The sequence below is a fragment of the Chlamydotis macqueenii genome, chromosome 1 (assembly GCF_036417535.1).
Source record: "Chlamydotis macqueenii isolate bChlMac1 chromosome 1, bChlMac1.mat, whole genome shotgun sequence".
In the NCBI taxonomy this organism is placed as follows: Eukaryota; Metazoa; Chordata; class Aves; order Otidiformes; family Otididae; genus Chlamydotis; species Chlamydotis macqueenii.
The window spans coordinates 122,340,066-122,352,428 of record NC_141556.1 but is presented as its reverse complement, the minus strand read 5'-3'; the positions used below and the strand labels follow the sequence as shown (position 1 = coordinate 122,352,428).

Below are 12,363 nucleotides of genomic sequence, written 5' to 3'. Positions count from 1 at the left end.
AAAACCCAAAACATTTATTTAAGTATGGTGCATTACAAAACTGTTTCATAGTGTGCATGTGTGTTTTCCTGTTTGGGAAAGCAGAGTCATTCCCACATTCAAAAGCTAATTATTCCTTTCTGTTGAAAGGTCGTTAATGATACGTGGGAGAGGTGAATCTAGGAGGAGTATTTGGGGTAGGAGGTTATTTTGTGTTATTGTGAACATCCTTTATAACATAATACAGAATGTGACTGAAATATGCTTAGTTTTAACATTCTTAAACTTACATTGTTAGACTTCAGTCATATCCTTCAGTTTATAGCAGATTTTTGAGGGGGTAGGGAATTGTATTCCTACATTGTGAAAGACTTAGCCTGATTGACTAGATTTTTAAGTAATTTCATTTGAGTGAGTTCCATGTAAACATTTATACACGTTGCATGTTGGTGGTATAAGGATAATGAGTGTTATACCAATTTTTTTCCCTACTCTGGGCATTTAAGTGAATCACAGTTTAGAGCACCAAAATTAGAAGCTGGCTTCACAAGCAGTTCCAGTGGTGAGGAGCCCCTTATGGGCAGAATTCAGCGTGTATCAGTTAGGCGTTTAAGAATACGAGGTTGTGAGTCTCCATAGACAAATGAGTGCAAAGGTATATTCCTAAGTGAAAGTTCTGTGTGCTGTGTCATTATGTGTATATTGTTCTTATTTTGCTTAAATGTAAGGACTTTTGTTAAGTGTGGAAATGAATGTGCGAGACGGGTGTTGAAGGGTGATAAAATTTGGAGACATCATTTACCCGTGGAACTTACAGGAAAGGAACCTGCATGTAAAGTACATGTTGTTCTTACCATTGTAATCTCTTTAGTGTTTGTTTAGTGTTTGTAATTTTTCAAAGCAGATGTTGTCTTCTTTTGTTGTTTGGAAAATACATACTATGTAGAAACCATTCTTAAATCTTAACAAGCAAACACGTGAAAAATCAAAATCTTTGTTAGTACAGTGAATCACTATTTAAAATTTTCCATTTTTGGATGGTGTCTGGTGCAATGCTCTTAGAAGAGCATAAAGCCTGTTTGCATTCTAGCCTGATATGGCCTGTTAGCCGAAGGGCAAGATGAATCAACCAGAATTTTTACTGGGAAAGAGGGATACAGTAATGGTCATTTGTGAAATTCATTGCTAAGTGGAGCTAATATTCTACTGAACAAAGCTGTTCTTAGTGCTGTTTTCCAGGTTAGTCTTGGTCTTAGATGTTGAATAAGATGTAAGCTTTTTTCTGTTTGCTTTTGTTTCTCTAGTTACGGAATGAAAGGGCATGTGAAATTGATTTCTCTTTGTATGTCCCTCTGCAACAGTTCTTTAGAAATTACAGGACATGAGGGAGTATGGCAAATGAGCTGCATGATTAAATTTTTAAATCTTACAAGAGCTTTGTCCAGGATGAAAATCCCAAAATTTCAAATTATTTCTTTTGTTATAGGTTTTCTTTAAAATATTGCTTGATTTACATTTGTAAGATTAATAATAAATACACTTTCGGGTTGACATTTCATAAAACAAAATTATAATCTTAAGGAACACGTTACCCACAACAGTGCACTTATTGTGGCAGTGTTACTTTTATTAAACCGTTTATCATTTTAATGTTGTGTATTCTGACACTTAAGGTTTTCTATCTTTTTCTTCAAAGAAAATGAAACAAAACAAATTCAACATTCATTTTTCTTTCCTACAGCATTATCTGCATACCAGAGGTACTACAGTTTACAATCTGACTACTGGAAGGTCTGTATATGCTGATTTTTGTTTTTGTTTTTTTTTTTTAATGTATTGTTGTAAATGAATCTCTAAAATAGATTAATTTCAAGATCAGTTTGGAGTATCTACCTTCAGTTACTTTTTGGCATATTAGTTGGATCTTAACGGAAATGTTCACCTGTATGTACAATTTATTATAAATCTAAGTGGAAATAAATCTTCACACCATTTATTGAAGTGGCAGATTAATTAACTTGACACATTCTAGTTTTTTTTCTTATTATTGTTATCTAATACTCGAGTTTTTCTTATGTAAGCATAGATATTTGGTTATGTGAGAGTATTGAGAGAATCCTGACTACGTGAAAGCTGCTTGGCAGGCGTTCGACTTGTACTAGGAAAAATATTCTCAGGTTGTTTTTTATTTCCATGGATAACAAATTGTTTAAAGTTGCTTTCAGTATTTCAGATAACATTATTATGTAAGACAGGAGGAAATCCTGTCAGTGTAGCTACCTTATTTGGAAGTCTATGTAGAGGTACCAAGACTTCCAAGTAATTTAAATGAAAAAAAATTCTTACAGCGATATTGTCAAAAATAGCAGTGTTATATTGTCACGTGAAGTAATTTGAAGCCCATGATTGAGACTGAGGTGCAGGAAAGCACATAACAGAGTAGAGACTTGTGTGGTCTTAAGCAGCTGTTCCCTTAAAAGTGTTCAGAAGTGCGTATTTCAAATAGGGAGGGCTCACTTTGGAAAGACATCCATTCTGTGTATATACAGGCATCAGAGAAACAACATTTTCTGTGTTCTTTGCATTTTATAGGGACTGTGAGTATGTTCTGAAAAATCCTGTGACAACTCCTCCCATTTGGGAGGATGAAAAGGGAGAAAGGCAGGGTAAATAAAGGGTAGAAGAGTCAACTGAAGTAAGTGTCTTCTCCTGGCATACGGAAGGAGAGGTCCAGTTGGAAAATTGTTCATATTGTCTTGTAAAGACTGCGCGTCAGTAAAAGTTGAATGAGTGCCGATTTTGCACCAAACCATTTTGGAGTTGAAGTAGTTTTTTTTCAGAAATAATCCCTGTAGCTAAAAAAAACCCCAAAACAATAAAAGCATTCATATAGTCTTACTTCTTACGTAATCTTGAAGAGTTAGTGTGAAGATTGTTGTAAATGAGTGTGGAAATTCATCAATTAATTAAACATCTATTGCAATAGTTGCTGTTGTTTGTTCTCTTCCCAGGTTAAGCATTTCAGAATAGTTTGTGACTTGAATTGTTTTTCTGGCTTTTGTTCTAATGGCTCATTACTGGAAGTAGTGACAGATAATGAGTAAATTATTTTCCCTGCATTTTCAGAGAGTTCAGGGTGAAGTGTAAATGATTTTATGTATAGATATAGAGTGTTTCAGTGTGTCTCAGAATATTATCTGCAATTAAAATAAGTGCAAGCTCTGGTTGTTTTGCAGTTCCAGTTCAAGAGCGTGATTGGCAGTAGAACCTGTGACCTGTGCTTGACTTGTTGAAAACAATTTCTGTTTGTATGCAGTGTGCTGATATTCTGACATACCTGTTTCTTATGTATACCCAAGAGTTTTGCCATGCAGAGATTATTTCATACAATTCCAGTTAAAAGCATGAGAGCATTGTTTGTAACTGACAAAAGAGCCTTTTGACTTTTAAGAAGAAAAGAAAAGAAAAAAAAAAAAAAAACACAAAACCCCAGTAATTTTTCTTCAAGTTGGTCTCACTTGGGAAGGATACTATGCTACTTGATCCCATTATGAACTTCATTATAAATGTGTAGTCTAAGTGAATTTTTTCCCCATGGAGATTTTCTTGATTATTATATTCATGGAAAAGAGCTTGTAGGAGTCTAGAAACATTTTTCAGTTAAAAAGGGTATTTTTTTTTTTCTGAAACTGGTAACAGTCACAGATGAATTATATTTCATCTTATTAACGGATATTGAAGCTAGTCTGGAGTTGGTGTGGATTTGGTCTAGAGAAAGGTCTTCCCTCTCCCCCACCCTGAACGAAGAGGATTTCTTGGTTTTTGTTATCCTTAATGCCTTGTATCTGTAAGCAACCATTGAGTCAAGAATAGTAAGTTTCTGGTGTATATTTGGTCACCCTTACATGCTGTGTTGTCATACTTTGTAATTAACTTTTTTACAGAGACATACAGATGACTTAAAAAAAAAAGGCATCACATTTCCTTGTTTTACTGTTGTGGTTTTTTTAAAGAATCTCTTTTTTTCGTCCTTCTTTTATTTTTTAAGTTCTTACAGGGTTAAATGTCATGAATTAAATTGTTGGAATTTGTGATGGTAAAGAAAGGAAGAGAGAGAAGGGTGTGAAGAAAGGGTGGTATTTGTGAGCTATGAGGAGAGCTGTGTGAGAGTACTGAGAAATTGATGGAGTGTGCTGAATCACATGAAGGTTATTATATAAGGCAGGTTTGAAACCAGACAGGTACAGTTATAAACTTAGCCAGCATATCTGAAATTACTTCCTGTGGTGCAGTGCAAATTTACGTGGTTGCAATAAGTATCCTGTACCTTCTTTGTTTTATAAATAGAAAACTTCTAGAAGGTTTGTGAGAGATTTTAGATTGCTTTGGGTATAGTTTGGCCTTCCTAAATAGTATTTTTAGTCTCTGCTACTTTGAGTTTTCACTGTTGCGTGAGGTTGGTAATTGAGCATTATTTTCATGCATTGTTCATTATCTGGCATTCATTCTTCATTTTTTTTTCTTTCACAAAGAAAAGCATTTTACTTGTCCCCCCCCTAGATTTTTTTTCTGATATTCTGGATTTTTTTTTACCAGGTTGTTTTCTGTCTGAATTTGACGTATGGGTTATTTTATTGGTAATACAGTAAGCATTTTGCTGATCCTATGGACCAAAAAAAAAAGAGAAAGAAAAAACACCTTAGAAGATATATTCTGAAGATATATTCTATATTGCAGTGACAGAAGTGGAAGTGAACAGTTAGGACTTTTTGCAGTAATGTCTTCGGGCACCCGTAGATCAACATAAAATGTTCTGCAGAATTACTGAGTTCCTGCAATTTTTGTTCTACACAGGCACTCCGGTACCTTAGCTCTGCATTTAAAATTGTTTTACTTGAAATCTTATGAAGTAAATAACCTAACTTGGATAAAAGCTGAGATAACTTAATAGAGACCTTGTGTTCAAGTAGTTTTCTTTATGTTTCTTCTTCTTATGTGCCTATGCTAAAATAAATCTCCCTTCTGTGCAATGTACTTCATTCTGATTTCTTTTTAAAACTCCCTTGTGTCAACATGTTGGGGGAGGTGAGGAGGACTGTGGGGGATGAAGAGATAGGAAGGGCAGTTCAGGAGAGGGAGACAACAACTAGAACTGCAGTTTGTAGATTTTGATGCTATTGAGAAACTAAAGATATCAAGTGTAAGTGTCTGCCATGGTTATCAGTTTTGACATATTCTGAGGAGGCAGGATTAGAAGCTCAGCAAAGAGCAAGATATTCCTGATTTTATCAAAACATGATGGCAGATATCTAGCACCTGGAAAAAGTTATTTTGATCATCTCACGTGGATGTATTATAATGCAGTTGATCGAACTGGACTCTTTATAATAATCTTTGGGTTTGGGTAGGGCTATTATAACAGAAATTTCAGTACATGAGTGAATTGAGTGTGTGTAAGTGTAAAAAACATCTGGATCCGTTGCATCAACATGGTTGCCTAGGGCAGAGGAGACCTTGAAATGTTTCTCCACAGATGTGGGACTGCAAGAGGTTTCAGTGCTCCCTAAATTGATTCCTAGGAGGGTTTTACAGAAGAGCCTGGTTGTCCTTTGATTAGATCTCCTCTGCCTTGATGTGACACTTCTACTGCAGCCCTTTCATTTGATAATCTTCATTAAAGTCTATTTGTGGCCTTTTGCAGGTAGGTGAGTATTTGCATATTGTCAGTTAGAAGTTGTGTGCCTGTATTGTTGCAACACAGAATTTGAATAAATAAAACTTTTTGGTACAGGTATATTAGGTAGCAGCAAGTTCCCATATGCTGATTTTTCTGCAGTGTTTCTGTGAACCATCTATTATTGCCATCTTTGTGGTTGGGTAATGAATATATAGCTTTCTAGACAGCATTTTATTCAAATCCAGGGGATTGTGGACAAGTTAGGAGGAGCATGAGGACAGCACTGCCACTGTACCTCATTCTGAGTATGTTAATTAATTAATTGAAGAAAAGTATCCTGTCTGTCTTCAAGTATTTTTATAGAAAGCTTTGTTTCATCAGATCAGCAGAGTACACAGATACTTAAACGTTTCTATCTATATCTGAATAAGCTGGAGATTGCCAGGGCACAGTATTTAGAAATGCAGCTAAGTAAACCTTAAAATAATGGAAGTTACTGTGAATACTAGTTACTCCTGTAGACTATTTACCATGGATTAGGATGCTAGAACTTAGATTGAGGATGCTTTAAAAAGAAAAAAAACCTCAATTTATTCCGTTATACTCAACTGTAGTATCTCTGTATAGAGAAGTGCTTGGAGTGGATCAGTCAGAAAATCTGAATGTTCCTTGAAATATTTGAAGAACACTTAATTAGTGGGTTATATCTTCCAGCATGAATCCAGAGATAGACTTCTTGTTAGCTGTTGACTTTGGCTGGAAGATTGCCTAGAAGAAAAGTAAATATGTCAGACACTCTTTATCGTTGTTATGAAAATGGTCCTAATCACCTTTGTTTTTAATAAAGATTTCATTTATGTGGTCAGAGTGAAAACATCAAAGTAGTTTAGTGAACCCCAAGGAGGATTTTCAAAGACCTACTTCTGTGGATTTTAAGAATATCTGGGTGCAAGTATGGTACAAACTGAATTTATACTTGCAAGGCTATACTGCAGAAGACTGGTCTAATTTGAAAAAAAAGATGAAATTGAAGGAGGGAAATAAATCCCCTTTTGTTGTTTTGCAGCAAGGTGAGCTATTGGTCTCGTTCTAGAAAGCAGCTATTTGGTACTCCTTGGCCACGTTAACTGGACATTAGAACTACTGTCTTGAGTTCAGACGTTTACCTCAGACCTTCTTCATACTTGTCTCTTAAAATAAATTATTATTAGAAATTTAATTTTGGCTGTATGTTTGCAAATAACAGAATTTCCTCTTACTTTCCTCAAGATAGTCTTTGTAAAATGGAGGATAATCCAAAACCATGCAGAGGTATTTAAAACCCCTTAAAACCTGAAATTATCTTTAGAAAGCTCAGGAAAATGAAACTATGTGTGTGTATGCTAGTCATGGAAGAAGGATGTCTATGCTGAGTTGTTGATTTGTTACAGAAAGCAATTTTGTAAGATTCCTTGTTATGTATAATATAATACCAGGTAATTTTTTGCAATGCTGTTTTATAACTAAACCTGTGTAGAAACGTTACTAGGAATATTCTCAACCTTATGACTAAAACACTTTTATTTAGTAGTAAGGCTTTTTTTTTTTTTCTCCCTGAAGAACTGAAGTAACAAAAGTCAATCAGTGTTTATTTTTAAATGTGACCTGTTGCTTGTTTTAATATTTTTATATGGCTACTTTTCATCTCTCTACCTTTTCTTTTTAATAGGACAGATGTCTTTTTTTTAAATATGTTTTCTTAATGCTATAAAATAGGAAAAAATTAAAAAATCATTAATGCTTTAATTTCGTATGTTTTGCTGTCTCTTTTCCTCTAGACTGTAAGTCTGTTTCCCCCTTTTTAAATAGTTGCACAAAAAGCAATTACTAGCCATACTGATAATGGCAAATACGAGAACATTTTGCACCTTAGAGAATCTGTTATAAGACAGCAATTTTCCGCTTCATAGACTCACAACTGTTTTATTTTCTGGAGTAACCTCAAAATACCAAGCAGTGTTTTTAGACTGAATTCATCAAAACTCCCATTAATTTTTTTAATTAGATACAAATGCTTAGTTTAATTGAAACAGTACAGTGGCATAGGATCAGTAGAAATAGCTGGAGCAAACACCTTGCTGAAACTCTCTCAACTTGGAGAAGGCAGTAGGATGATTTGTTAACGTTGCTTTTTATTCAAGCCCTTAGTTTTTTGGAACTTTTTTTGGAAGAGAATGGATATCTCATATGAGGAGACAGATTTCCCCGTAAGAGTTTTTAGAGAACAAAATTTTAAAATTATACAGAAAGCCTTTAATATAAATTATTGCCATGTAGCAACATAGGGCATATACAGAAAAAGCAGAAAAACAAAAACAGTCCCTTTGATCAGAGGAGACTGAACAGAGAAGCATTTAGAAGGAACTTGATCAGGAAGGCAAGTTTCAAAAATTCTCAATGAAGGTGAAATTTGCTGAAATTAAGGGCATTACAGAAGGAATTGGGAGATACCCATCTTTAGGTCACCTTCTGTAAAGTGAAAATCTGAATATATGTGCAAAATAAAATAAAAATGATAGGGTAGGAATGGAATAAATAGACATTTCAGAGAAAATGGAGAATCAGAAAGTGAAAAATAGAAATGGAATAAACATTCAGCAACTCTGGAAGTCATCGAGAAGGGAGATGATATTAATACCTTCCACGTGCTCTTTAGTTCTGTCTGAAAACACAACGGTCATCAGCACAGCATGTGGGATTCTATACCACCCCTCACTTTCGACTAAAACAACAATTTTTAGATTGCAGTCCTTTCCCTAGAAGAATTTTGACAAAGGCGTTCTGGTCACGGCCTGAGAAGGTATGAAATATAACTGTTTCAAGACCTGTTGCAGACTAAGAGGGAGGGAGAAGCGTGATATTATTGTGTGCTATGGAACAGCAAATACAAAATAGAGATAAGTTTAAAAGGAATGTCCTGATTTTTAAATACTGAAGACATTAGGTCATCGTAATGGAGATGAAAAGCATTTTTTATGGGATTTAATGGCACAAGCATTTTCAGAAGACTGCGTTGTGGAAAGCAATCTGGAAATATAGTCTGAGTCTGATACAACATGGTAATATAGGATGGCAAGCTATTATGTCCAGAAAAAAAAAAATAAGAAAAGAGGAGGGAGAAGGCTGAGGAGAGAAAAACTGTAAGACTGAGTGAGACTGAACAAATACTATGAGGAAGAGGATAGTGTGGCTAGAGAAAGAATCACAGGGAGTAGGGGAAAGAAGATTGTAGCCCAGCTGAGAATTTGAATGTAAAGAAAATGAGAGAAGTAAAAACATATTTTAAGGCTAAGAGCATATGGGGAGAAGGGAGGAAGATACATACAAAATAATACAGGAGTGGATTGTGGGAGGTCTGAAATGAGGCTTTTGCCAGTTTTCTCTCCAACAGCAACCTCTGTGTCATAAATGCATGGGAGAGATTTAAAAATAAACAAATAAAATACAAGGAAGATGGTAACTATTAGGTTGAAGAGCACAGTATCCCTTTCTGTCAAAGGACAGGATGTCTTCTGTTTTGAGGAAGGCAGAAGGTAGAGTGTGAAGCACTGAGGATCGCTTGTGGGGCTAGATAAGTAGATAATAAAAATTCAGTATGTTTGGAGTGGGCAAAATTACAGCAGTGGAGCCTCAGCTGATAAAAGTGAACTTTCTGTCCTGAACTTGCTGGAGAGTCCATGGCTTGGGGAGGAGAGAGTTGAGAAGAGAGAAACTTCTCTCTTATTAATTAAACAATGAAGATTTTGAATGTATGTAGTTGCTACTGCAGCTGGTGATAACAATTTTCTGTCACAAAAGAAATGGTTTTACAGGAAATTGGCAACAATGGATCTAGCAATTGCACTAGGTCTTTTATTGAACTGCTGATACCTGAGGTTGTGTTTTCTGTAATACTTAATTTTGGGGAGCGCAGTGGCTAAGAGTGAGTAGTTCTGGTGGTGAAAACTTTTCACTTTGATCCTAAGATATACTGGCAAAACAAAAAAGGGGAGAGGGAGCAGATACAACATCATCAAAGGTTACTTTAAAGAGAAATCAGTAAAAAAAAAAAAAAACCAAACAAAAAAACAAAACAAAAAAGCCCATAGCTAGCAATATCTGTTTCTCGGAAGATTTTTAAAGTTTATTAATACGTTTAGATCATGAACTTGTCTCATCAGTATGACAAGATGGATGGGAATTGCGTGTGAGAAGATATTTGAAAAGATACTGAAAGAAGAAGACCTAAGAGTCTTGGAGTATGAAGACTGCTAAATTGAAGGGCTAAATTTAAGAATTGCACACCATATAATCAGTATTCTGTATCAGAATACTTGGTAGCTTTGGTAATGCTGTAAATGAGGTTATTTCAGCATTCCATAGGTGTGATCAGTTTGCATGATTACTCAGTGACATTAAAAAATTGGGATTGTTAAATGCGAACTATGTCTGTGAAGACGAACTGTAGTTCTGCTTCTTAAGGGTAAAAAAGTTATGTGCACTTTTTCAAAATATTTCAGGGAAAATTATTAATAAATAAAGAGAAACTCTGGAACGCTGGTAAGGTAATGATGATTGTGTTACCAGTAACACTCGGTCATCTATAAGATACACAAAAAATAGAGTAAATGAATAACCATATTTGGGTTTCAGAAAAAGATCTTTTAATATTGGATGCTGAAAATGAATGTTATTTATTGTAAATCAGTAAAGTAGAGAAGCTGAAAGAAGTATACATTTTTTTTTCCTAAAACATGTTGTTAAATGAATGCCACCTAGAAAGATTAAGGAGAAAATGTGTGGTATTTCATGCTGCTAATTAGAGTAAAGTGCAATTGATCCCTAGTTTAGAAAAGAGGATACATTTATCTAGATAGTTCTTAAAGGGTAATAAATCTTAAGGTTTGGGGTTTTGTGTGTTCTGGGGGAGGAGTATGTGTGTTTGTGTCTAAAATTCTGTCCCTCTATCAACTAAAACACAGAGAATTCTTAAGTAGTCCCATATCAGAGAAGGAAGCAGATACTGGTTTGTACTGTTGTTAATGCAGACAAATAATGCAGCATGTCCATTTTTGTGTACAGTAAAATTGTGCAAGGTTCTGATAATTAGCTTTCTTATTAGATAATTTATCTAATTAAATTATGACAGGAGGGCATATTCCTCCTCCTTGAAAGGAATCGAGAATAGGTATAAAATCTTAAAAAGAATGAGACTGTCCAGTTGAACTAATAAATTGTGACATGTTGCCTTTGACCTCCAGATAAATTACCTCTTTTTTAATAAAAGTCTCATTTTATTAACTGTAGTCATACAAAGCAAAGGAAACCTCTGCACATATAAACGATGGATGGAGTTGATGATCTTAGAGGCCTTTTCCAACTGTAATGATTTTTTGACTCTGTGTACCTGTTTGGGTCACAACAAGTGGTAGGTCTTTTTAGGGAGCATGTTGCTATTTGATTTAGAAATATTTTGCATCTGCACTAAATTAGAAATAAGTTTTTATTTTAATATCTGCAGTTCTGATTTTTTTCAGTGTATATTCATTCATTATGCCACGCATCTCTTTTAATCAATGAATTTATAAGAACTCAAAACTCTGGCAAATATGTAACATACTTAGAATGTTAATGGTAAAAGAGGAAAGACTGTGCTTTGGGAAAGAAGAGAAGGAGAAGACAAGACAATCTCAGGAAACACACTCTTCTCGCCCTAGACATGGTGTCTGTTTCCAAACAATATTCATAACACTTTCTAATGGTGATGCTTCATCCTGGAAATCAACAGGAGTTCTGTTCTTGTTCCTCTGCATGTATGATCTATAAAAGTCCAAATACTCTGAGAGGAAATAACGTAAGTATCATCAGGGTTGATGAAAAGTCTCTTCAGAAAAGCTTTTTATGCGTGTTAAATTCTGCTATTGCAGAAGTTTCCTTTGTGCAGAACAAAAAACTGTCATCCTTCATCTACTAGTGCTTAGAATAATAGCATGATTCCTTTCTTCAGTCTCTTGTGATGAGAATGTAGGATGCTAAAACGTGAGACATGCTGAAGTGTGACAATGGAGAAAGTCATCAATTCAGGCTGTTTGGAGAGAGGTGTGTTTAGCTGAGTAAAACAGTCCTGATTTGAATGGAGGACACATCTTCCATAGGCAAGAATATTACTTGAATGTTGATAATGCTGAATTACCAAATGTTTATTTTTCTTGATATAGATAACTATATTGACAACGCATGTGGTGCTTACATTTTCAAAACTGTTCTCTTGTTTGCAGAAACCACAATAATGGTACAATTACTTCATACTCCATATGATTACTCTTTTCATACCATGGAAAATATTAAAACACACCACTCTGTTTTTCTTACTTGTAGTTTATAGAGTCCTGTTTGTTCAAAAGCTATGAGTAGATACTATGTCTCATTAATAAGTGGTATTTCTTTTCTTCAGAAATGAGTCTTTTACATTTTAAGGCTCTGTTTTTAAAAGATTAAATATTTACTTAGTTTTAGAAATAAAGAATTGTTTTATTTTGCAAATTTTGGGGTTTTGAATTCGCTCTCTCCAGAACTGTTATTTCAGTTCTGTTTGTTTTTTTTTTTAAATACTCTTGCAAGCATGTACCTAATTAAAGTATTTTACTGCATTGTTTCCTCCTTTTCCCAGATAAACAGATTCATTCTTT

At 34.7% G+C, this 12,363-nt stretch overlaps 1 protein-coding gene across 16 annotated transcripts in view; it reads left to right on the top strand.

The window, feature by feature from the left end:
* KDM6A (lysine demethylase 6A) overlaps positions 1–12,363 on the top strand; it is a 161,907-nt gene that overhangs the window by 48,141 nt on the left and 101,403 nt on the right. For all 16 annotated transcript variants that reach the window (XR_015261036.1, XM_086766217.1, XM_086766183.1 and 13 more), the window contains exon 4: positions 1,721–1,770. Coding sequence is in view for 15 of the 16 variants with exons in the window: in XM_086766217.1 (XP_086622343.1) it covers positions 1,721–1,770 (50 nt within the window). In the remaining variant the exon portion in view is untranslated. The remainder of the gene's footprint in view (positions 1–1,720; positions 1,771–12,363) is intronic.